Genomic DNA, 27,432 nt, shown 5'->3' on the forward strand with positions numbered 1-27,432 from the left:
TTCTATTTAAGTTATCTATTACCATAAAAATGCAAAAAAATATTGAGCTTTTCTGATAAATTTACAATAAATAGTAATTATAAAACTTTCTGACTGCATACCAATTTTAACGATACAATTTTTTTAATTTTCTATTTAATGATGCCAATTGAGCTAAAAGTTATGGTAAAATAAATAATTTTTTTTTATTATAAACATTTACTGTTTGTTACTATAAATAAATGAACTGGACTACAAGAAACTTTCATCAGAAGCAAAAATATTCTTTTCTAAATCAACTTTTCGCGTTGTTTTCAAATCTGCAATTAGACTTTTTCTATCACTTCTAATTTTTAATATTATTACTAAATACATATAAAATAATAATTAAAAGAAAAAAAAATTTGTTTTCAAATTATTACTGATTTGATTTTTAATATGTTAAAAATAATCAGTCCAAATTTTCAATTTTAACCTATTTTTTTGGTTCTTTAAAGTTGAAGAAAAATTTTTGATAAAGATTTATGAAAGTTTATAGTAAAAAAAATTGAATATATTACCATAACTTTTAGCTCAATTACAAGTTTAAAATTGACATCTAGGCCAGTCAACAAAGGAAAAAATTCGTTGAGAAAAATCGGTCCAGTAAGAGCTGAGACATAAAAAAATACATATAATCATAAAATTAATACCTTCACAGCTTCGCATCAAAGCTAAAATATTCGCAAGAGATAAAAATCTTAATAGTTATTAGAAATCAGTGTATGGATTGAAGTACTTAATGTACTCATATTGAGTTCTATCATTTTATGTAATTTTCTCGTTTTTAAGTCTTTAATTATTATCAAATAAACGCTTATTTAGTAATCATAGTGTTTTCTTTAACTTAATTTAATAAAAATTGACTAAAATTATTGTAATTTGCTAAATATTAAGTTTGTTAACCAAATATAATAAAGTAGTTAGAAAAAAAATTATAAGTAAACCCTATTTTCGAAAAGAGATAAATTATAAATTTACATATCAAGAGTCCGACGGAGAAACGGTCGCGCGCGAAGTGTCCGGGTCTGCCCGCGGCATTGTAAACCTTACACAATTTTAGCACCTCTCAGATTTTTTTTTTATTTGCGCCATTGATTAAATCATTCAAAATTAAGAAACGAATAATTTATTAAAATAACCCTCAAATAATCAACTTAAATTAAAATAAAATTACGTTTTTTCCACTAATTAAAGCACTAACTTATTATATTTAATAGGATATCCGACACAGTGTGTGGTTGTTACTGGGTATAGAATCCCAGTTCGCCATACATTCATTAATGTATCTCTGCCTTATAAATGGTTTTGACAAGTTATTACACCGGTTATCGATCTTGCGTAACCTCATTATAGCTGAAGAACCCTGATGGGGGCAAAGCACGTGTTACTGTTTTCATATGGTCACCCATCTGGTAACTAAAAGTAAACAGCGCAGTTGACACACCAGTGATAAGGCGGTGACTGAATGATTAACTGCGTTACGCCACACAATATTGACCGTGTCGTACTATAATAAAGCTATTTAAGTTTTATCATTAATAAATGTTTACCCTAAAAGCGTATTCAAAGTTCTACTTCATTCTCTTAATTGTTAATAAAAGAATTTCCACCAAGTTAATATCCATGACAGACGTTTTTTTCGTATTAAACAATTGTAAATTTATTATTACTCCAGTTGTACCGTTAATACTAGAAAAATTATATAATAATAAAAAATTATAATATTAGCATGTTGGAAAAGGTTAAATACTACTGTGTCACGTGATTGCGCCTATAGTCATGATTTTAACACCAATACTGAGTAGTTAAATATATTAACAGTAGGTAATTTTAAATATTTTGCATTGAATTGTCCAAAATATTACGCAAATAGAAATGCCGCCAGAAACATTCTTAGAATCGTCGATCGCATTTTCCTCGTTTCCATATATTCATCTGGAACGTTTCTTAGAAGTGACTCTTCAACAAATATGCAAGTATATTTGTGGAACACAATTTTTTATTGTAAATTTAAAATTAGGCTTTCTTCATAATAAATTTGATTGAGGAGCATTGGTTTTAGCTTCGATGTGAAGCTGAGAAGGTATTAATTTTACTAAGTACATATATTTTACCATTTATATAATATATATGTATATAAGTGAGTATATCATACTCTCCCTCTGACTTTTATGACATGATTTTATTTGGTATTCAAAAAGGTAAAAATTATGAGCCTGACGAAAACAGTTTACTTATGTATAAAAAATAAACAAATAAATCATCGTAGGCAAATTTAAAGAGTCCATTGAAAAATCTGTGATGTCAAATCACGTATACGAAATCAACTTACGACTTAATAGGTTCAAGTAGACAAATAAAGGCCTTGACCGTACTTAGTTTTAAATTTTGACACTTCAGTCGTTTTGATTACCACGTTACCATATGATGGTCTTTGGTCGTATCCACCCAAACTTAATTCATATCAAATAATTAGATTCTAAACTTTTATTCGATAAAATATTAAAGTTCGTTATCAAATATATTTTAATAACTTATTATTGAACTATTGTAAAAAGGAAAAAGCTAAATCTTGTCTTATAATTAGCCTAGTTTTTGGTAAGCCTATGTTGTAAATTTTTCTATAAATTTTTAATAATAAAAAATTATCTAGTGGTATATAATTTAGTTCATTTAATATTGTTACGAATTGAAATATAGCAATAAAAACATAAATCATTTATATTTTTATGGTGTACATTAATTTAAAATTTTTTCGATAACACCTGTATATGTTTCAATAGATTACACGTCAGTATTATCTATTTAATTGACCTGTGTAACTTGTTAGTAATTTTAATCAGTATTCCATTCTGTCTGTAAATTTAATCCTTCCATTGAGTTAATTTTAATTACTTGAGTTCCTAATCTTACGTAAATATCAGTTATCTAAAAGTGTTTTTAAAAGTATTTTTACCATATAAATATGTCTTTACCTAAACTTAATAATTTTATCGCCTATTTAGCCAACAATAGTTTAAAACATAGTGTGCAGTCAAATTTAAGATTTCCCCCATTTTTGAGGTTGTTGTCATTAAAATCAAGAAGTTTTTCTACTAACTTAAATATGAATCTTGGCGAGCGAACACTTACAATCGATAACATGAATCCTAACATAAAACTTATGGAATATGCCGTTAGAGGACCTTTATTAATTAGAGCTACAGAAATCGAAAATGAATTAAAAGAAGTAAGAAAGAAAGTTATTTTATGTACTTATTATCACTAATATATGTCTATTAGGGTAAAGAAAAGCCATTTACAGAAGTACTTAAAGCTAATATTGGTGATTGTCATGCAATGGGACAAAAACCTATCACATTTATACGTCAAGTAAGTTTTTAATATATGTTTAAAATCTTAAATAAAGAAGACTGAAATTGGCCATAAAAATTCCACATTTTATCAGTGATGCGATTCAATAATAATTTATAATTAACAATTAAAACAAGTATATTATATTTATAAAATATCTAAAAAAAAATATTTATTTCAGTATAAGTATTCAATGATTCTAGAATTAGTATTTGTTATGTTATCATTCTTTTTTATATTGTATTTATATTGTAATTTTATGTTTAAGGTTCTTGTGTTAGTTACTCAACCAGAATTGTTAGGTTCAAACATTTATCCTGAAGATGTTAAAAATAGGGCCAAAGCCATATTAGAAGGTTGTCGCGGTGGAAGTGTTGGTAATTACATATTTTTTTTGGTTATTATTTTTATGATACTATTGTTTTTAAAAAACACAAACTATTTAAACTTAAATTTCTATCAATTCTATAAATATTTTAATTTGTAAGGCTAAATTAAGAGCTTAAAATATTTCCATGCAATCAGGTTTTAGTGAAATTACAATATTATAAAAACATAATTGAAGTATTGAATTTTTTAATTTCATTTGTAGGTCTCTTTTCATTTTGATTATAGATATATTATGATTTAACTTAATCAGTTTTCCATGGGTTTTTAGGCTCTTATACTGATTCTCCAGGAATAGAAATTATACGCAAACATGTTGCACAGTATATAGAACGTAGAGATGGTATCCCTTGTGATTACTTAAATGTTATTTTATGTGCTGGTGCATCAGATGGGATTAAGGTTGGTATTATTTTTTTAGCAGTAAGAAAATTAACTCTACAAAATATATTTTTACTATAACAGTAAAATACTTTTTAATATTAAAATAAATACAGTTATTTTTCAATTTCCAAGGCCTAATAAAGAAATAGTTATTTAATGTTTTGAAATTTTATTTAAATTACATTATTTTTTGATAACCTTATGAAAATATAATTTTTTAGGCTATTCTCAGGCTTATGGTAGCTGATATTGAAGGAAAAAATCCTGGAGTTATGATTCCAATTCCACAGTATCCATTATATTCTGCTACTTTAGCAGAATTTAATATGGCACAGGTAAGTTAAACAATAGAAGTTCTGTGTATTACATGCATTGAGCTACTATAACTTTATTAACAAAAATTTGATGAATTAGAAAAAATAGGGAAAATTGAATAAGTTAAGATTTTCTTATGACAGGTATTTATAATAATTGTTATACAGTATAATGTTGTCAGTACAACATTATACAGTATAAATAAAATATTTTTGTCAATATTTAAACGCAAAGCTTACCTCAAGTTACTAATAATTATGTGATGCTAGGGTAACTGCACTTAAGTACAAAAATTGCGTAAATTAGGTTAAATACATCATAATATTAAAAAAAATACTCTCTTTTTGTACTATAAAGGGCTATGAAATGATAAATCTTAAACTTGAGCACTTTTATCTGAGCATTACAAAGTTATGGACTAATTTTTTATGTAAATGCATATCCTTTAATAACCTATCTAAAATAATTATAATTCAAATTATTGGTGTTTTATAATATGTAGATTCTCTATATATAGGTTGATCTGTTTATCATAAACTACTCGATTAATCGCAAAATAAATACAATAATGGGAATAAAATATTTGGTTATTTTTAGTTATGTATATATCTTGGCTTATTAGCTATAAATTACTTTTAATAATCATTCCTTATAACTTATTAAGTTGTCAAGCTATTTTTTAGGTTCGATGCGAAGCTGAGAAGGTATTGGTTTTACTATGTGTTTTTTTTTTTTTTTTTTTTGTCACCACTTTTTCTCGGCTCTCACCGAACGGATTTCTTTCAACGATATGTCAAAAGATCACAAATCGTATCTAGTCGAAGACATTACCCTTAAAAATTGAAAAAATTTCCCTCGTTCCCCGTAAATGGGGGAAACCTCCAAAAAAATTACAAATTTAAAAATCGCTAATTTTCGAAATTTTTTCAATTATTTTTACTAAGAACTGCCGTAACTTTTTCAAAAAATGAACATATCAATATAATTTTTTTTATATAGATGCTTGATGTCTTTACTTATCATTTAGTATAGTTTTTTTTGTAAATCTGATACTTAACCTGGTCACAGGGGGGGATTTAAAATGACAACTTTTTAACTTAACTTTTGAAAATGTTCCGAAAGGTCTGACACTTTTATATATATCTTAAATTAAAGCTAATGTAATATACTTAATTAGAAAAAAAAAAATTGACCTCTGGACTTGTCTTTATGGTGAAAATGGCTACCGAATGTTATTTTTGTGTGAAAATTCTCGATTTTATTTTTCACATTTTTAACTTTATAATGCTATAACTTATTGAAAAGTGTATGGATCAACATAATTTTTTTATGAGAAATAATATTTTTTAATAATCCCTTTTACATTTGACATACTTTATCTTAAATAGGATATTAATAAGGAACTAGCAGATCATGTAGCATTTGGAATAATCCACCAATTTTTTAAAATTAAACACTATCTAAAGACTTGCGTCGAAGTGTTTTATTTTGATAGTGATTTTAATCACTGTCAGATATCATTATACTTGATCCAACTATGCCACGTCACCACTGTGCCGCGACCCCCCTGTGCTGGGTTTTTTTTACCAATGGCAATGTACATAATTAACTAGCTTATTTAATAGATCTTTTTTCTTTTCTTTATTCCTCGCCTTAATACCAAAAAATTGGGGTTGGCCAGATTATTTAATAGATAATGATGTAATTAAGAAAATGACTGGTTGTAACAACATTTAGAGATAAGTACTTTGTTAGTTATTCTTATTTTTATACTTAGGTGGGAGGAAGAGTATGGCTGAGAAATAACTAATGATAAAAACAGTTGCACCAACTCCTTTATACCTTTAGTATAAATATTAAGTTGTTAATAACTTTTGAATACTGGTCCAAAAGTTAATAAGTCATTTTCTTCATTACATAATTATCTATTAAATAAGCTAGTTAATTATGTACATTGCCATTTGAAAAAATAAAGTTGACACCCCTATAAGTTTAAGAGATAATTCTAAAAAGTAATTATTAGTTGATAAATCAAGAAATATATGTTACTTAAAGAAAAGCAAACATTTTTTTTTCAATAATGTAATTATTTTGAGAGTAATCAAATAGTTTATGAAAAACCTATCAACCTATATTTATATATTTTAATATTTCTATATTCTATACATTTTTTTGTATATCTAATCAATTTTACATGCATATTTATGCTCATATTTTTTGCATAATAATCCAGGCTTTGCTGATCATATAAAAATGTTTGGTTCTAAAATAAATTCTGTCAGCATTTAATGTAGTAAGTATTAATTTTAAAAAAATTAATTTTTTTTTTAATATTAAAATAGGTTGGATATTATTTGGATGAAGATAATAATTGGGGATTAGACATAAAGGAATTAGAACGTTCAATTAAAGAAGCTAGAGAATACTGTAATCCTAGAGCTATTGTAGTTATTAATCCAGGAAATCCAACTGGTAATTTTTATTTTATTTTGTATAAATAATTGAACTTTGAAAATAGAGTTAGCTAGAGTACCAAAGTTTTTAAGTATTTTAATACTTCTCAAAGTATTCAAAATTTTTGAAAACTATTTCATTAAATTTGATAATTTTATTATCTGTCTTTATGTTACAATTCTCTTAAAAAAAAAAAAAACAAACAAACAAGTGCTTGTTGTGTTATTTGCAAGGTTTTTTTTTTATCGAGCAGTAAATAGTAACTCTTGTACTTGACAGAAATATTGCTTTACTATGACTCACATAATGTTGTTGAAAATATAAATATTTTAACTAGCTTTCAAATAAGATAATGATCTAACTAAAAATATACTGATTGATAATTATTTTTAAACTAGTGCTTTGGAAATTATTAACACTTTAATATAAAATATGTAGGTGATCCATATTATTCTAACTTTATTCTTAATTTTTAGGTCAAGTTTTAACTAAGGAAAATGTAATTGATGTCATTAAATTTGCTTACAAGGAAAAGCTTTTTTTATTGGCTGATGAGGTAAAATAGAAAATAGAATAAAACATATATGCTATAGATTTTTATGTTGAATACTGTATTTATATATTTATATATTTAGTTATCTTATCTTTTTTCTATATAATAATTATATTGTCTCTTTAGTAGAAATACTATTTTATTCATTGTTAAGTGTGAAATAGATTTATAGATTCAAAATTATGATAGAATCAATAAAAATAATTCCAAATAAAAAGTGGTAATATTATATAATAAAGTTTAAATTATTTTTATTGCTTTTATTAGTCTATTAAGGGCCATAGTGACCTCCCCTTAGAAGAAGGTTTTCTTAACCATTTATACTCTGGGACGGGTGGTTAGTCTGTCACTGGAGAGTGGGATGGCAATTCCAATTACCAAACTGATCTCTCCTTTGGCAAATGAAGCGGCCCGTGACTGAGTTTCAAACCCGAGGCAGTGCGCAACAAGCACTGCTACATTACCGACTTGGCCACATTGTCCCACTAATATAGTTTAAATATGACAGAAATTAGTTTTTCCTCTCCTTATAATTGATAATACAGAGATACAGTAGAACTCCAATTATCCGAACTCCGATCATCCGAATCGCCGATTATCCGAATCACTTTCAGAAAAAATCAGAAAAAAATTTGTCCAAAGTCCGCGGCGTCAGTGTAGGCACAACACGTGGTAAGAGTTCCCACTCCAGTTCCGGCGCATTGCAGTCACCTGTCATTGTTTATTTTGATTAGTCAGTGAATGGGTCCCGGTCCCCATTAATTCGGATAATTGGAGTTCTACTGTATGTGGTGTTACTTCTTAACTTTATTTTCTTTTTCCTCGCCTTAACTATTTGGGGTGAGCTACCCTTATCTTAAACTTCCACTTGACACAATCACCCACATCTACACTCACATCAGCCGTTCAATAAAATCCCTTTATTTCTTTTTTGGTCTTCCTCTACCTTTTCTTTTTAATTTCACACCAATAAATCAATTTTGTTATTAAAGAGTTTTATATAAAAAATTGTCCTGTATTTTTATATATAAATATAATTTTTTTAATAAAAAAGAACTTATTTAGATTTTGCAGTGAAACTTTCAATTACATAAATGTAATTTTATTTTATTTTATGTTTATTATTTTTAATAATTAGGTTTACCAAGATAATGTTTATGGTGAAGATAGCAAGTTCTATTCATTTAAAAAAGTACTTACCGAGTTGGGGCCACCTTATAGTGAAATGGAATTGGCATCGTTCATGTCATGTTCAAAAGGTAATTAGTTGAAGTCATAAATTTGTAGTAATTATTTGAAATATTCAACAATATAATTTTACTTATCAATATTATTTGCAATTTTAAGATAATGATATTGTTTCTATTACAATATTTAAAAAATAGGTATCACATTTTCTTAATTTTCATTGTGCTAAATTCTATGACATTTGTTTTTAATTAACCGGAATTAAAATAATTAAAGATTGAATTTAAAATAGTCAATTATTTTAGCTTCGATGCGAAGCTGAGAAGGTATTGGTTTTACTAAGATGTGTTTTTTTTTTGTGTCTGTTATAACTTTTTGTCAGCTCTCACCAAACCGATTTCTTTCAACGATACGTCAAAAGATCACAAATCGTATCTAGTCGAAGACATTACCCTTCAAAATTGAAAAAATTTCCCTCGTTCCCCGTAAATGGGGGAAACCTCCAAAAAAATTACAAATTTAAAAATCGCTAATTTTCGAAATTTTTTCAATTTTTTTTACTAAAAACTATTGTAACTTTTTCAAAAATGATCATATCAATATAATTCTTTTTTTTATAGATGCTTGATGTCTTTATCTATCATTTGGAATATTTTTTTTTGTAAATTTCACCTTTTTTCTGCCCACAGGGGGGGATTTAAAATGACAACTTTTTCACAAAAAATTAACTTTTGAAAATGTTACGGAAGGTCTGACACTTAAGGTCTGACACTTTTATATATATCTTAAATTAAAGCTAATGTAATGTACTTTAATTTGAAAAAAAAAAATTTGACCTCTGGACTTGTCTTCATGGTGAAAACGGCTACCGAATGCTATTTTTGTGTGAAAATTTTCGATTTTATAATTTACATTTTTTACTTTAAAGTGCTATAACTTTTTAAAAAATGTATGGATCAATACAATTTTTTCATGAGAAGTAGTATTTATATACATCTTTCATTGGATATACTTTTTTTTTAAATCAGACTATTTCCCTATATATGGGGGGGCTTCAAATATAAAAAATGCATATAGAAAGTAGAACTTTTTCAACTTAACTTTTGAAAGTGTTCCGGAAGGTCTGACACTTTTATATATATCTTAAATTAAAGCTAATGTAATATACTTTAATTTGAAAAAAAAAAATTTGACCTCTGGACTTGTCTTCGTGGTGAAAGTTGACATCAAAGTTAATAAAAAATTACGATTTTTGTAAAATAATTTTTTTTTATATTTTTAACTTAATAATGCTCTAACTTTTTCAAAAATGAACATATCAATATAATTTTTTTTTATATAGATGCTTGATGTCTTTACTTATCATTTGGTATATTTTTTTTGTAAATCTGACACTTAACCTGCCCACAGGGGGGGATTTAAAATGACAACTTTTTCACAAAAAATTTACTTTTTCAACATAACTTTTGAAAATGTTCCGGAAGGTCTGACACTTTTATGTATATCTTAAATTAAAGCTTATGTAATATACTTTAATTTGAAAAATTTGACCTCTGGACTTGTCTTCGTGGTGAAAGTTGACATCAAAGTTAATAAAAAATTACGATTTTTGTAATATAATTTTCTTTTTTTTTTTTTAACTTAATAATGCTCTAAATTTTTCAAAAATGAACATATCAATATAATTTTTTTTTATATAGATGCTTGATGTCTTTACTTATCATTTGGTATATTTTTTTTGTAAATCTGACACTTAACCTGCCCACAGGGGGGGATTTAAAATGACAACTTTTTCACAAAAAATTAACTTTTTCAACATAACTTTTGAAAATGTTCCGGAAGGTCTGACACTTTTATATATATCTTAAATTAAAGCTAATGTAATGTACTTTAATTTGAAAAAAAAAAATTTGACCTCTGGACTTGTCTTCATGGCGAAAATGGCTACCAAATGCTATTTTCGTGTTAAAATTCTCGATTTTATTATTTTTTACATTTTTAACATTATAATGTTATAACTTATTGAAAAGTCTATGGATCAACATAATTTTTTTATGAGAAATAATATTTTTTAATAATCTCTTTTTCATTTGACATATTTTATCTTAATCAGGATATTAATAAGGAACTAGCAGATCAAGTAGCTTTTGGAATAAAACACCAATTTTTTTAAAATTAAACACTATCTAAAGATTTGCATCGAAGCGTTTATTTTTGATAGTGATTTTAATCACTGTCAGATATCATTATACTTGATCCAACTATGCCACGACACCACTGTGCCGCGACCCCCCTGTGCTGGTTTTTTTTTTATTAATTTGAAATAATTATCATTTATTAAATAGAATATTGCAAAAACAACAAATCCCTATTTGTAAACTCTATTTGACATTATTTTTCCCATCAATGTTTCCTGTACTTTTTGGTACTCATTTGTTAAGTTTTTAATTGGCGCTAGGCTAGATTCTCATAAGCCATCTTGAATACCATTATACAGGGTGATTTTTTTATCATAACCCACTCAATTACTTGCAGAATAATAATAATTTAAACATTTTTTTTTTTCATTATCTTTAGTTACACATTATTCTTGAATTTTTAACTATGTAATACTTTTTAAGTTCATCCCTTATGCCTGGTAAGGGTGTCAACTTTGTTTTTTTAAATGGTAACACATATTTTTAATTTAATAAAATGTTTGAGTTTTTAATTCAATAGTAAATGGCATTTGAATTTTTAATAAAACTTAATTTGTTTATTAGATATAAACATTTAAAGTTTCAAATTTTTGAGTTAATATATAGGTATAATACACAAGGGATTACAAATACAGGTAGCTAATTGGTTTTTTATGATATTGCTATCACAGTCACGGATTGTTTATTATCAATTATGACTATCAATAGATATACTTTTTGTATTGTCAGTTAGTGTATTTATAAACTCACAACAATGTACCTTACTATCATTGATAATAACAATGCTGTGTACCTGCTAATATCGATGTCATAAAAAACCAATTAGCTACCTGTATTTGTAATCCCTTGTGTATTATACCTATATATTAACTCAAAAATTTGAAACTTTAAATGTTTATATCTAATAAACAAATTAAGTTTTATTAAAAATTCAAATGCCATTTACTATTAAATTAAAAACTCAAACATTTTATTAAATTAAAAATATGTGTTACCATTTAAAAAAACAAAGTTGACACCCTTACCAGGCATAAGGGATGAACTTAAAAAGTATTACATAGTTAATAATTCAAGAATAATGTGTAACTAAAGATAATAATAAAAAAAAATGTTTAAATTATTATTATTCTGTAAGTAATTGAATGGGTTATGATAAAAAAATCACCCTGTATACTATTGTCTTAATTTGCAACAAATAACAAAATGTAAATATTTCAAGAAATATTTATTAATATTTATTTGATCACTTTTATTTGGAAAAAAATTAGTGAAATTAAAGTAAAAGTCAGTTTAATTGTTTTTCATCAAAATGCTACCATCTGCTTTTATTACTGTTTGACATATTTATAACTTCCTATTGATTAATTTTTGTATTATTTTTGGCTTAAGGCTAATTCCTAATTGTTTATCTAAAGTTAAGCCACAGATCGGATTTGTTTTTGGACATTTTTTTAATACGTTTAGGTCCAACAAATGTAATCATGTTTAACACAGCTTTCTTTTTCATTTTTTGTATTAAATTGTTTATGACTTATGAGTACTTGCCCTTAAATTGTTATCGATCCATGATAATTTTTTATAAAAAAAGGACTATTTAATAAATACATGATTTAATATTCTAATAAGATAATAATTATTAAAAAAAAATTTCAACAAGATGATAATTGTATCAGAAGTTATAAGATTTGTCATTAATAACCAAGACACATTGTATGTTTTAATAATATATTATTTTTATTTTAATATTTCTTTTTCCCCAAAATAAATCTATTTTAAATTTACTTATTAAATAGGTTACATGGGAGAATGTGGCCTTAGAGGGGGATATACTGAAGTTATAAATTTGGATCCAAATGTTAAAGCTATGTTGCACAAAAGTATATCGGCAATGTTATGTCCTACTGTTTTAGGACAAGTAAGTATTTTTCAAGTAATACAATATATATTACAAGTATTATTATATTATATTATAAGTTATACAATATATTATAGTTGATTAATATTATTTCAAATGACACTATTTAAAATATTTTACAATAAAAAAATTGATTTATTTATTTTTTAATTAAAATAGATTTTTTGCGTAGAAAATAGCGTTTTGCACTACATTCAAATCTAACATTTATTTTGTCTTTTTTTTAAAGTCCTTAAACACCCTTCACCTTAATAAATTCTTAGCGTTTAATATATTTTTGTATTATGACATTTTACTAGACTGTTATGGATTGTGTAGTGAATCCCCCACAACCAGGAGAACCATCTTATGAAAGCTTTCAAGCTGAAAAAACAAGTGTACTAAAATCATTAAAAGAGCGTGCTAAGTTAGTAGCTGACACATTTAATAGTATTCCTGGTATGTCTTGTAATCCAGTTCAAGGAGCAATGTATGCATTTCCTCAGGTACATAGATACTAAAACTTTATATTAGATTGTACCAATTAAATATAGAAGTATTTATCATTTTATTTTACATAGATAAAATTACCAGAAAAGGCAATTAAAGAAGCTAAAAATCAGAGCATAGAACCAAATGCATTTTATGCATTTCAACTTTTGGAAAACACTGGAATTTGTATCATTCCTGGATCTGGTTTTGGTCAAGTTCCTGGAACATATCATTTCAGGTATTTAGTTGAAAACATTGCTCTAAAAATTAAAAAAAATTTCCTCATTTTATGTAATTTGGGCAAACTCCCCCAAAAATTGAAATTTTTAAATTTTAACATTTTTTTAACTTCTTTTTCTTAAAAGAGTCATACATTTTGAAAAGAGGAATGAATTAAAATAGTTTTTTTTATTATAAATATCTTAGGTATTTCCCTTTCATTTGATATAAATTTTCCTACCTATAAGGGGATTCAAAATCTTTTTCAACATAACTTTTGAAAATGTTCCGGAAATACTGTGCTCTATAAAAATAACATTATTCTTTAAAATTACTAAATTTCTACAATTTTTTAAAACTTTTTTTAACAAATCCATACTTACATTTATTATATAATTTTGGTACTCGTTTATCATAGAGGTAATGAAATATGCAGATACTTAAGATTCTTTTATAATTTCTCTGTTAAAATTAATACTAAATTATTAATATGTAAATATAAAATCATAAAACTTATAATCAGGGTATAATTAAGAAAATAGGACTTAATGTTATTTTGGAATAATCCAACAAATTATATTAAAAATTAAAGACTATCTAAAGATTTGCATCAAAGCGTTTTTTATGATAGTGATTTTAATAACTGTCAGATATCATTATACTTGATCCAACTATGCCACGTCACCACTGTGCTACCACTTTTTATAATTTGTCTCTATTAAAAAAAAAAATAATTTTTCAAATAAATTTTCAAAATAATCATTTTATAGTTCTTTTCTTAAAAAAATATATTCTGAGTAAATAACAACTTTAGAATAAGTACTTACTGCATTACATTAATTTTAATACATAGATTGAGTATGTAGTACATACAGAGTACGTATTTTAATATACATGAGTGCAAGCTATACCCACCAAAATATTTTCTGGTTCAAAAGTTATTAAATAAATCAAAACCTGCTGGGACACTGTATATTGTATTATTTTATTGAAAAAAAAGATTTTATATATAAGAATACTTAATATTCATTTTAATTTACTCTTTTACTTGCAGAACTACTATTTTACCACAATCTGAAAAACTAGTAAAAATGCTAGAAAGTTTTAAAATTTTTCACCTAAATTTCCTTGAACAGTGGAAATAAATATTGATGGAAGATTATTCTTAAGTAACTGTATATTAGGAAATGTAAAGTAGGGAACAAATTTATAGTAAGATACTTTCAATATACAAAATATTGACAATTTCAAGTTTCAAAAATATGTTTTAGCCTCCTAAATTTTATCTAGATATTTGTTAATAATTTAATTTGAACAAACATGTGTAAGTTTTTGTTAAACTATTTTACCTCCTATTTATGTAACATTTTTATCACCTTTTATATTCATTTTATTTAAATTGTTTTGAGTTACCATCTACTTTATTATTTAAGACTGCTAATAATAGATTATATTTCATAGAATATGGGAATGCTTAATTACAATAGAGAATAAATAAGAATGGTATAAGATATAATTATTATATGTCAATGCAATTTTCATTAATTAAAAATTATTATTTTTCTGTTCTTATTTTACTGTAACATTTTGTTTTAAAACTTATGTAAGTAAAATCTACAATTTATCCAAAACAATTTTTTTTAAATTTTCTTCTACAAGTACAAATATTGTTTAAAAATATTTGAACTTAGTCTACTTATGTATTTATGATATTAAATACAATTTAAAAAGTATTAGATTTTATTAATTAAATAAACTTGCTATTTTTTGATGATTTTAATTTATTAGAAACTGTAACCAAGTATTCAAATAAATATTTAATTTAGTTACCAAAAAAAAATGTTATGATGCTTAGTTTACTAAGAGAAGAAATTTTTGTGATTTGATTTTTATAATAATACATATTATTAAAATAATAAGTTGTTTTACTTAATTAACCATTGCATGGTGATAATGTATTTAACAATTTAAGGAACTAATTTAAAAAGAGCTTACTGCTTATCCAATATGTAATTGACTAAATATAATATATAATATAATATTATTTCCTATATTATGATTTTACTGATTATTGTTACCAGGTACTTTTGTCATATTTTACTGCTTAATCTTAGTTATTATTAAATCCAATTGCGAAAATAATTTTTTTATTTATTTATGTTTTTGTTTAATCTTTTTGTTATTACTCTCATAAAAAAACAAAAGTTAAAAAAATTATTTTATTAGATATATTATTGTAGCATGTTATTGTATTAATAAAAAAAATTATTCATTTAAATAAACGACATATAAAAATAATATTGATAATTTTTTTATTGGTTTCTTTTAGTTCCATTTTAACTTTGCGAAGCTAAAAAGATATTAATTTTACCATGTTGTGTTTATTTTTTATTTTAGCTTCAATGCAAAACTGTGAAGGTATTAATTTTACTATGATAAGTTTTTTTAACTTTGATGCGAAATGGAGAAAGTATTAATTTTACTATGATGTGTTTTTTTTTGTGTTTGTTACCACTTTTTCTCAGCTCTCACCGAACCGATTTCTCTCAACAATATGTCAAATGATCACAAATCATATCTAGATGAAAAATCCCAAAACTTAAAAAAAATGTTCTCATTCCCCAATAATAGGGGAAAATCTCCCAAAAAATTAAGATTTTTTAAATTGATAAATTTTGTCATTTTTTTACCTTTTTTATTATTAAAACTGCTATAACTTTTTTAAAATAAACAAATTAATTAATTTTTAGGTATTTTCCTTTTGTTTAATATAATTTTTTTCAAAATTTGACCCTTTATTTGCTCACAGGGGAGGACTTAATATAGAAACTTTTGCTTAAAAAGTCTACTTTTTTAACTTTACTTTTGAAAATTTCACAGATATACTGCGTCTTTAAACTTATGACAAAATAAAGATAATTAATTAATTGTTATGTACTATAAATTAAAAAAAAAAAATTAACACCGATGATCTATCTTTTATGTGCATATGGCTGCCGTATTCAAAAATATGCTATTTTTGTGTTCAAAATTATTATTTTTTATTTATTATAATATAAAAGTTTTCCATGGTAAAAAGGACTACGATTTTTATAAATGTTACACGAATTTAACTTACATTTAATTTTTATTTATTTAATATTTTTTAAAGTTAAAATAACGACGAATTTTTGAATTAGCTTAAATTATTCTTTTTAGCTTTTAAATAATGTACGATGGCCGCTCGGGTTATAATGTAGACTCTCGCTCTCGAAACGAGTTTTGAACCTCATCTGTAAAAATGACTTTTTGCATTTTTTTCTTAATTTTTAATATTTTATATGTTAATACTTGTTTTTAACTATTTAGTAATAATTTCAAGAAAAAGGTGATAGAAAAAATCTAACTGCAGATTTGAAATGGGTTCAGAAAAATATATTTTTGACTCTAATAAAAATTTTTTGTATATTATTAATTCATAATTAACAACAAATTATTTTCAGTAAAGTTTTGTATCAAGTCCTCCAATTTTTTATGCAAGTTTGCCATAAAATAATTACTTTATAATTTCTTTATAAAACTACTTTAAAATTACAATATAAATTATTAAGCATCAATTTTCTACTATATTTAATAGTTATAATAAATATATATTCATAAATAATATTAATAAATCATAACATTTTTTATCAGGATATAGAAGTTATTTTGCTTTTGGAATAATCCATCAATGTTTTATAACACTACTGATTTTTATCGAAGCGTTTCCAATGATAGTGATTTTAATCACTATTATAAGACAATAAATAATAAAAAAAAATATTTTTTGTGTCTGTTACCACTTATTCTCAGCTCTTACTGAACTAATTATAATGAACAATACATAAAAAAATCACAAATTGTATCTAGTCAAAGATATTACTCTTAAAAAGTTTCCCTCGTTTCTGTAAATGGGGAAAATCTCCCCAAAAATTGCCAATAAAAAAATTCAAACTTTAGATTGTCTTCATGGTGAAAAGGGCTGCCATTTTCAAAATTATGCTATTAAGTGTTATAATTCTTGATTCTATATTTTATAAATACTTTCTATAAATATTTTATCTAATACTTTTTTTTTTGAAAAATTGTTTCAAAACATGATAGCACCTTTACTTACATTACTTATTTCAAAAGCGTGAATATGAATAAAATAAAATAAAAAATAATGAAAAAATTTTGCTTTTTGTAAAAATAATGTCATAGGAAAAAATAGCCTTTTGAGTAAAGTCAAATCATTAACATCATAACCAACATCTATTAATGGCAATACCTTGTCGTTGAAGCCACTCCTCTCCGTTTGACGCTAAATTCTTGAGTAAAATAAAAGACGCACAGTTCATAAGTTACAAGATATTTTTAAAATATTGTTTTCTTGGGCATCCTTTTGGTTTCTTCCCAGTTATTTTTCCTTCGAAGATATTGATTCGGTCATTTTTAAAAAAATTATAGCAATTTTAAGTAAAAAAAAGTTTAAAAAATGTCGAAAATTAGCGATTTTTAAATTTGTAATTTTTTGAGGGGTTTCCCCCGTTTATGGGGAACGACGGATTTTTTTCAATTTTTAAGGGTGATGTCTTCGACTAGATACGATTTATGATCTTTTGACATATTGTTCATCAAAATCAGTCCAGCGAGAGCCAAGATTGAGCGTTCACAGACACAAAAAAAAAAATAATAAATAAATAAAAAAACACATCATAGTAAAATCAATACCTTCTCAGCTTCGCATCGAAGCTAAAATATCAAGAACTTTAAATGATATAATAATTTATACTTTAAATCAATGAATAACTATTTAAATAAAAATTGTAAATATTGATGTACCAATAATTTATTTATGTATTTATACTTTGTAATATAGAGGACATAGATTATTGAATTTCAATAATGTTATCAACATTTTTTAATTATTTAGTAAAAAAATTGACAAATAGAAATCTTACGCTGAGAAATAATTCACAAAAAATCAAATTACTAACATTAACTTCCAGATATTTTGATTTATGGAAGAAAAAAAATGTATTAATTGAATTTCAATAATAATACTTCAAATGATAAATAATAGTTAAATAAATAAATAGTACAATTATTGAACTGACATATTAGAACATTTTTAACATTTAAATTATGTACAATTTGTATCAAAATATTTTTAATAAATAATACATATATAATAAATAATGTATAAAGTACAATTATATAAAATAACAAATAATTAGTAACAGTATTTAGCATATTTATAAGTATAATTAGTTAAAACTATTTACAGTCTCGTTGCTTTGTTGGTACTAAATTTTCAGTCCTTGTAACATTTTGTCAATGTTCTACACCAATAATAATAATTATTTCAATTAATTAATTTATTTCATTTTAAATAATAATTTTTTATTTTACTATAATACTAAATAAAACAACTTTATGTTTTTGTATTACTATCATTGTATAATATTTATAAGATATATAACATCAATATATAATTATTTTTTGGATAATTTTAATATTTATTATTATATTGTCTTTTAATCGTTAAAATGGATATTTCAATAAACATGATAATATGTATATACTGGAGTATGCATGTTATGATTAATTAGGTGATATTTAGTTGGATCTAAAAATAGTGAAAAATTAAAATTTCATATCTCCAAAATTGGTGATTTTTCAGTTCACCTTCCAACTTTTATTTAAATAAAAAACAACATTACCATTGTATTTCCCAGAAAGTTTCATAAAAATTAAGGGATTAGTAGATTTTATTTTAATGTGACTCATCAAATTATATTGAAATTTCACTGGGAGTTCAACGGTATAATACATTTTTTAGTTTAGATGGTTACACAATAAGAAAAACTGGAATCCCACAGACAAAGTATTATTTTTTAAATTTTATGATTTTATTTTACTCAAACCAATTACAATTTTTCCCATTAAAATTGTAATAAACCTTTAAATTATTAAAACCAATATTAAATAATAAATAATAATAATTAAACTACATTTTGTTTTGATACTTTTAAGTTGGGAAAATAAAACAATCGTAAGATTAAAAGTTGAAATTTACAAAAAAAATCCAGTGATTCCTAAATTTGTATTATATTATTGTATTACACAGGATTGTTATGTTTTAAACATTGCGTGTTCAAAACACCAAACATTTTAAAATTTACTTAGGGCTTATGGGCCATTTTAAACCTATTTAACTGTTTATTTATGTATTTAACATGTTTTAAACAACCCTATATATATTATATATTACATAAAGCTTGTATAATACAATAATAATATCCAATATATTTATTAATTTAATTACATGATAATAAATATTAATCAGAATATCAGATAAATAGAGGAAAAATACCATTTTACAATATATTATTTAGATACACATTATATAAATTGTGATATCAATTTGATAATTATAAAAGAAAAAACTATGAAATTTATACTTAAAAATATATTATTAAAGAACTCTAATACTTACATTAAGTTCCCATAAAATTATTTTTCCATCTAAGCCGCTACTAGAAAATTTTGTAACCACTCCATTAGACTCAGAATGAACACGTAAACAAGTCAATGTATTTTGGTGTTTAGTATCCAATTCATTATCACTATTAATCCGGGCTTGTCGATCTAAACTCTGAAATTTTTTCATTGCACTAAAAAAAATTAAAAAAAAAAAAAAAAAATGCATTTTATTGGGAAAATACCAAGAAGAAATTTCAAAATTTATATAACCATAGGCCATTGGTAAGTAAATTATTATATATATATATATTGAAAACTATTATGAAAAAATAAAGTCAATTATAAATTTAAGGTTTTTTCTTTAAATTGATATCTGGCTTAGGCACTGAATTGTGCTTAATTAAACCAAACATTTTAAACTATCATTTACATTTATTCATTATTTAATGACATGAACTTATATTTTATTTTATGCTCTTATAACCATATAAACACTACAATATTTTAGTAATACCTTAAACCAGCAGCTTCTTTTTTTTGTGAACTGTCTATTTTACAAACAAACTGCACTTTATTGTTAGAATTCACACAATAGAGCATTGGACAACAACCATGACCCTGAAAGAAAATAGTTGAAATTTGAATTTTTTTTCCATTATTTTTAATTGATTTTATAAATAACATGAACTTTTGTAAACTCTAATAAAAACTAAGTTATAACACAGCAGATATAATTAGAAGAATGAATAAAGTAATAAGTTTTTTTTTTTTTTACAAACTGACAAATGGCTTTATTATTTAAATGATAAAATTATTTGTATGGATATATTTTACAATAATTGTACATGAAACATAGTTTTATAAATAATTAATAAAGAATACACAAGTATGGAGTAACACTTCCACTGATATTTTGTTTGATGGTCAGGTAAAAGTTGTTTTTCTTCAATCAATAGTTTATCCTTTTAAGAAGAACATCTTTAAAAAGTTTAGATAAACAAGGTAAAAAGAATATATAAAGGGTTGTTATTTATTTCTTATGCTACTTTTAATGATAAAAATATATTATTTTCTTCCAGTTTTTATTTAATTTTAAACTGTTAAGCTTGTGAAGTTCTGAGACTATATTATTATGTTTAAATACACTGTCTATGTAACATGCGTATACTTTAGCTTTGTCATACTCAGTGTGTGCCAACATGCTATTTTTTTTACAAATAGGTGGCACGTGTGTTAAAGTCATCACGTGTGTATAATTGTTTTAGTTGTTATAGAACTGCCCAAGCACTTAGACCTATAGTTCCACTGTGCGTACCTCCTACCGAAATATAATTAGTTTCTTCACATAAGTATTCCCACCAAAGTGTTGAATACCTAAGACTATATATAGAATGTCCTACTTAGCCGCACCTATATATATATTCAAAGAGTCCTATATCTACATAGAATTTAAGTATCTCTTTGGGTTTTAGGTTTTTGATATCTTATTTTCTTAATGTGGCCAGAGTATTACAATCATACATAATGTGAAATGAATCTTAATTTTTAAACAACATAAAATTAACAATTTTTATTTAATTATAGCATAAGATTATGTAATTATCCGGGCTCAGAACTTAAAGCATTTTTTTAATTGTTTGGAGTCGAACCAGACAACCAAATTTGTAAAATTATATTAGTTATATTCAGCCCACATATACATATTTTAGTGTTAAAAACATAAATATCCATTTATTTATTATTGTTGTACTAAGAATTACTAAAATAAATTTTATAAATGCTTTGAATCTCAAACCCTGATCATTCCTATTTGAAAAAAACAGACTTAAACAATTAAAACTCAAATTTACTATAATAGTAACAGTTAACAATATTTTTTTTATAAGTGTATTAGATTGAAATGAAACAATACTATAGTAAAAAGTACACATTAGATCAATAGATTTGAAAAAATAGACCTCATTTGGAGTACACTATATATTAATAATTAAAAACTAAAAGTTGTACAAGTTGTACTAGTTGTACAAAACTAGAATAAAAACCCATAAACAACCATAATACAATTTTGTAAATAACTTGTATGTTTGATTATAGTCTACCTAATTCAATTATTCATAAAATTCTGCTAGATTTATATTTAAACTTACTGCAGCTACAATTGATGATTCTGATACCCAGATGCAGCTAATAAAAGGCAATTCATTTGTTTTTAATTTATTCATAACTATTGAACCAGAGGTCACATCAGCCACAGTTATAGATGAATCATGTGCAACCCAGCATAATCGATTACCAGTTTTGTTAAATGCCAAACCATGAATCCATCCACCTTATTTTTAAAATAAAAATTTACTAAGTTAAAAATGACAAAATACTTGAAGAACAAAAGTATTAATTTTATAAAACAGTAAACAATGAAAAATGGTAGGATGGTGACCAATTTCTAAATATATAAATAATAAAAATATTTTACATTTTGGGATAGGTATCATTCTAAATTTTTATAAAAGAATATTTAAAAAAAAAAAATATTGTAATATATGAATATATATAAAGGGAAATGGTTTTATTTAAATAAAAAATATGTTGAATGAAAGAGGTATATAAATATTATAACTCATAAAAAAATTGTATTGATCCATACATTTTACAAAAAGTTATATTATATAAATTGAGAATTTTATCACAAAAATAGCATATTGTTTTTTTTAATATTAAAGTATATTACATAAGGTTATGTTATTTTAAGATAAAAGAGATATAGAAATAGTATTTCTCATAAAAAAATTGTATTGATCCATACATTTTGCAAAAAGTTGTTATTTTCAATTCCCCCCCTGTGGAAAGGTAAATGGTCAGATTCATAAAAAAATATATCAAATGATAGGTAAATATCTCATGAATCTATAAAAAAAAATTATATGGACTTAGTCATTTTTAAAACAGTTATAGCAGTTTTTAGTCAAAAAAACTGAAAAAATTTCGAAAATTATCGATTTTTAAATTTGCAATTTTTTTGGAGATTTCCCCCATTTACGGTGAACGAGGGAAATTTTTTTTTAATTTTTAAAGGTAATGACTTTGACTAGATACAAATTTGATCTTTTGACATATCGTTGAAAGAAATTGGTTCGGTGAGAGCTGAAAAAATGGGGTGACAGACTAAAAAAAAAAATCACATCATAGTAAAATGAATACCTCCTCAGCTTCGCATTGAAGCTAATAAAGTATGCATTTTTCAAATAGTTAAAAAATTTTTTTTTTAATAAACATAAAATATATACAAATTTCAGACATCTACTGTTTCATCGCCTTAATCCCAACTATTGTGTTGGCCACCCTTATCCTTAACTTCCACTTGACACAATGACCCACATCATCAACGTTCACATCAGCCATTTTCATATCACATTCAATTACATCTCTCCATTTTTCTTTTGGTATTCCTCTACCTCTTCTTCCTTCAATATTTATTTCTATAACTTTTCTTACTGCTTCCGATTCCTCTCTCCTCATAACATGGCCAAACCATCTAAGTCTATTTTATCTCATCTTATCTAAGATTGAAGTTGCACCTATACTTCCTTTTATATGTTCGTTCCTTATCTTATCTTCCCTAGTCATTCCACTCATCCATCTAAGCATTCTCATGCCTGCTACACTTATTTTCTGCTCTACTTTCTTGTCAAACATCCAACACTCTGAACCATACATCTTAACTGGTCTCACTACAGTCTTATAAAACTTACCTTGCAGCTTCTTTGGAATTTTTTTGTCATATAACACACCAGACGCTTCTCTCAACTTTAACCACCCACACAAATTTTAGACATGGTTATTAGATTACTTTATTATTTTAAAATATTAGCATTTCTAAAAATTTTTTTTTTTAAGTACATAAAATTCTACTAATAACCCCTAATTTTTTTTTTTAATAACTTGACAAAAAGATTGATAATCTATGATTAATAATAATATGTGACATGCCTAATATTATTTTATGTAGATAAAAAAATTCTAATATGATTGATGTTATGCAAATCAAATAAATACCTCCTCTAGAAGAATTTGTAAATTCTACAATTAAATGAGGAACTGAACTATCATCAGAATCCCAAGCAGTTTTTACTTTTTGACATTGGTCAACTTCTTTCATGTGTACATTAAACAATCTGACTCGAAAATCTGCAGTACCAGTGGCTAAAACCATATTGTTTGGATGCCAGTCTAAAGCAGTTACTGTTGAGCGAATAGGTTTTTTATAATGTTTTGAAACCCACCAATCATTTTCAACTTCAAAATAACATACAGATATCAGCTGAGCTCCTGATCCAACAGCAAACTTTTTTTCTAAAATATATTACATATAATTTAATTTTAATAATTAAATATGCATTATTACTTATTTAAAATAAAGCAATTAGAGGTTTATTTTAACACACATTTGTTGTTTTGATAACCAGTTTATAAACAATACCAAGTTTTTCCATGGATTCTACTAATTTTGATGTAACAGTTGAGTCAATACTGTTCCATACTTCAAGAATTCCTGTTTTCAATTGTTCTTTGTTTAGAGTTTGATAATTTTTTAGATGTCTACCTATTTCATCCCATAAATGTTCTATAGGATTCATGTCTGGTGATTGCGGAGGTGTGTTAAGTTGCTTTGGTACTCGGTATAACAACCATTCTTTAACTTTTTTCGTGGTATGTATTGGGTTGTTATCATGTTGAAAAATAAAAGAATTGCCAATATTTAGTTTTTTACAACTTGCATGTAAATTATTTCTCAAAATGTTTATTTAAACATTTTGATTCATTATACCATCGATAAATACCAAATTACCAACACCTGCAGCGCTCATACAGCCCCAAACTAATACATTAATTACCACACCCATGTTTTACCGTCGCGCACAAATTTTTGCAATCCATTTGTTTATTAGGTTTTCTCCACACCATAACTCGTCTATTTAAACCAAAAATATTAAACTTGCTTTCATCACTAAATAATACAGATTTCCAAAAATCATTTACCTTGTTTATGTGTGCCTTTACAAAATCTAAACGTTTCTTTTTATTTAATTTACTGATAAAAGGTTTTTTTCTAGCTACACAACCTTTATATCCTGCGATTCTAATAACATTAAGAATGGTCTGAGGTACAACTTTTACATTATCGTCATTATCAATCATACCAGCAAGTTTTGGTGCACTGATTTTTGGTTCTGTCACAATTGTTCTTAGAACGGTCCTCCTGTGATGTAATTTTAATTTTTGGGGACGACCACTGTGGTTTCAATTTTCGAAAGAACCAGTTTCATTGTATCGGTTTATTATAAATTGTACAGTCGAATGTGATTTATTTATTGTTTGTGCAATATTTCTAAGAAATTACCATGTTCTCTTGGTTTAATTACTAATTTGCGAACTGCAATTGGTATTTCCAAAATTATAGTCCTATTATTATCTTTAATTCATATACATCTATAAATGTACGGAGATTTTTTTACTGTCATTTTCCTAAAATTGTTTATATATATATGTATAAAGTAAACTAATTAATATATATGCTTCATTTTTTTTTTAAACAAATATTAACATGTGTTTTGAATAAATGTGTGTTATAAATATGAAGTTATTTAACTTTTGAGTTGCTATTTTATGTTGTTAAAAAAATATGACATCGGTGTACGAAGATTTTTTTGACCCATTGTATTAATTGATATAGAGGCAGATGGTGATGTATGTTAAATATACATATTAACTAACTGTACTAGGATTCAGGTCAGACGTATTGTATATTACATATAACTTATATTTACTGAGTATTTAAAATATAACTTTAGTCAATTATTGACATAAAACAATAGTTTAACTTTGTTTAATAATCTATTACTAGTATCTCAGGTATAATATTATTACTCTTGTTTTTCTTTTAGGTAATTCAAACTTAATTAAGGTGATATGGACAATATTTTGGTAGATTTCGGGTAGCTATTGATTCTTGGTTTTCATCAAGATCCCTAAGTAATGAATGGACTCCTGACTGTACTTATATAAGCATATGTTTTTAATATAAAATTTAGGTTTTCCAACAAATTAAACATCTTTCTATTTGTGTAAATTACTATGTGGTTGGCTATGTAATTCTATTCCTAAAAATGTAATTATTCAAGTATGAAAATACTACATTTTTTGAAAAAATATCTTATCATTTTTTTTAAGCATCTACTTTTAACAATGAAATTTTCATTGAGTATTAATATAACATTTTTAAAACTAAACAAAATGTGTTGTTAAATTAAGAATGAAGATTTAAACTTTGTGAAATTATAACCAATTGATAAAAAGTAATTTTTACTTTAACATATTGTTCAAGTGGTTATAGAAGAAGATTTAATACCTTATTTTACCACTAATTCAATAATAGCTTGTCCCATTAAATAAAAAAAAATAATCTAATACAAACAATAAGAAATTATACAAATTTATTGTAAATAACCATAACAATTAATATCACTACCTATATGTCAATAACCGTCTTTAAAAAAAAATCAGTTCATTACATCAATGTAATAAAGTTATTTGCATTAAACTATGATAACAGTAATGTCACAAAAAATATTTTATCAATTATGATATATTAAAATATACTAGTGTGTTATAATTAATGTTATTGATTAATCAATATACCTCATAAATACATAATTAATAAATTGATTTTTTAAAAAGATATACATATATGAAAAGTATATAATACAACCATACCATTAGGAGACCATTTAACACAGGTTGCAGCTCTGCTAATTCTCAAAAGTACAAGCGTGGGCTTCCATTTACCTTTGTCATCAATAGTCCATACATATGCATTTCGATCCTATTACATAAATAAATGATAAATCATACATTTTTACACATATTTATTTACATGAAAAACAATTTAAATTCATATTAAATAATATTTAGTATTTACTTACAGCAGAACATGTTACAATACGATTTGTATTAGGAGCCCAATCAATCCCAGTTATAAGAAGTCCATGCTGATCAAGATTATCCAAAATTGCCCAATCACTAATATTAGATTCATATTTATAAATATTAACCTCATTACTATTAGGAATCACAGCTATTTCTAAAAAAAAAGAACACAAATTTAATATGCAAATGATAGCACAAGTAATTACAAAAATATGAGTCTTACGAGTTCTATTAGCATTCCATGAATGTGAAGTAACTGGATTATCTCCTAAATTAAATTCCATAATATTAACAAATATAATATATATTTTTAAAAACAATTTTTACAGTATAAATATTCTAATAATATGTTTTTGTAGCCATAATACAAAAAAATTATGATAATATTAAAACACAAAATAATTGTAACTGTTAATGCAGTTAGTTTTTTAATCTCAGTACCCATTCATATAACAGTGTTACATGCTATCGAGTACCGAATGGTAAGAACTAACATTTAACAT

General features: G+C 24.8%; 2 protein-coding genes and 1 long non-coding RNA gene across 5 annotated transcripts; 1 reads left to right on the top strand and 2 right to left on the bottom strand.

Moving 5' to 3' along the window:
- The first annotated feature begins 2,430 nt into the window (after positions 1 to 2,430).
- LOC126904304 (alanine aminotransferase 2-like) lies at positions 2,431 to 15,759 on the top strand. Of its 3 annotated transcripts, XM_050683271.1 has the most exons (13): positions 2,431 to 2,619; positions 3,027 to 3,250; positions 3,304 to 3,393; positions 3,644 to 3,752; positions 4,034 to 4,164; positions 4,368 to 4,481; positions 6,804 to 6,933; positions 7,392 to 7,471; positions 8,607 to 8,727; positions 12,648 to 12,769; positions 13,069 to 13,254; positions 13,330 to 13,478; positions 14,514 to 14,908. In XM_050683271.1, the coding sequence occupies exons 2-13, from the start codon at positions 3,128 to 3,130 to the stop codon at positions 14,602 to 14,604; spliced, it is 1,446 nt and encodes a 481-aa protein (XP_050539228.1). In that variant the 5' UTR covers positions 2,431 to 2,619; positions 3,027 to 3,127; the 3' UTR covers positions 14,605 to 14,908. The 3 variants fall into 3 exon arrangements, with proteins under 3 accessions (XP_050539228.1, XP_050539227.1, XP_050539226.1); XM_050683270.1 differs by lacking the exons at positions 2,431 to 2,619; positions 14,514 to 14,908 and adding an exon at positions 14,921 to 15,759 and having other exon boundaries at positions 2,818 to 3,250; XM_050683269.1 differs by lacking the exon at positions 2,431 to 2,619 and having other exon boundaries at positions 2,821 to 3,250; positions 14,514 to 14,909.
- A 2,684-nt stretch (positions 15,760 to 18,443) lies between these two features.
- Positions 18,444 to 27,412, bottom strand: LOC126904306 (actin-related protein 2/3 complex subunit 1A). Its single transcript, XM_050683274.1, has 8 exons — positions 27,153 to 27,412; positions 26,926 to 27,083; positions 26,717 to 26,825; positions 23,999 to 24,295; positions 22,093 to 22,274; positions 20,460 to 20,563; positions 19,959 to 20,136; positions 18,444 to 18,801 (listed from the first exon to the last, which is right to left on the bottom strand). Exons 1-8 carry the CDS (start codon positions 27,211 to 27,213, stop codon positions 18,766 to 18,768), a joined length of 1,125 nt encoding a protein of 374 aa, XP_050539231.1. The 5' UTR covers positions 27,214 to 27,412; the 3' UTR covers positions 18,444 to 18,765.
- On the bottom strand, positions 24,423 to 26,708 carry LOC126904314 (uncharacterized). Its single transcript, XR_007703720.1, has 2 exons — positions 24,983 to 26,708; positions 24,423 to 24,914 (listed from the first exon to the last, which is right to left on the bottom strand). It is a non-coding gene; the product is annotated as an uncharacterized LOC126904314 (long non-coding RNA).
- Positions 27,413 to 27,432: the final 20 nt, after the last annotated feature.

The sequence above is a fragment of the Daktulosphaira vitifoliae genome, unplaced genomic scaffold (assembly GCF_025091365.1).
Source record: "Daktulosphaira vitifoliae isolate Bord-2020 unplaced genomic scaffold, ASM2509136v1 Scaffold_4, whole genome shotgun sequence".
NCBI classification, from domain to species: domain Eukaryota; kingdom Metazoa; phylum Arthropoda; class Insecta; order Hemiptera; family Phylloxeridae; genus Daktulosphaira; species Daktulosphaira vitifoliae.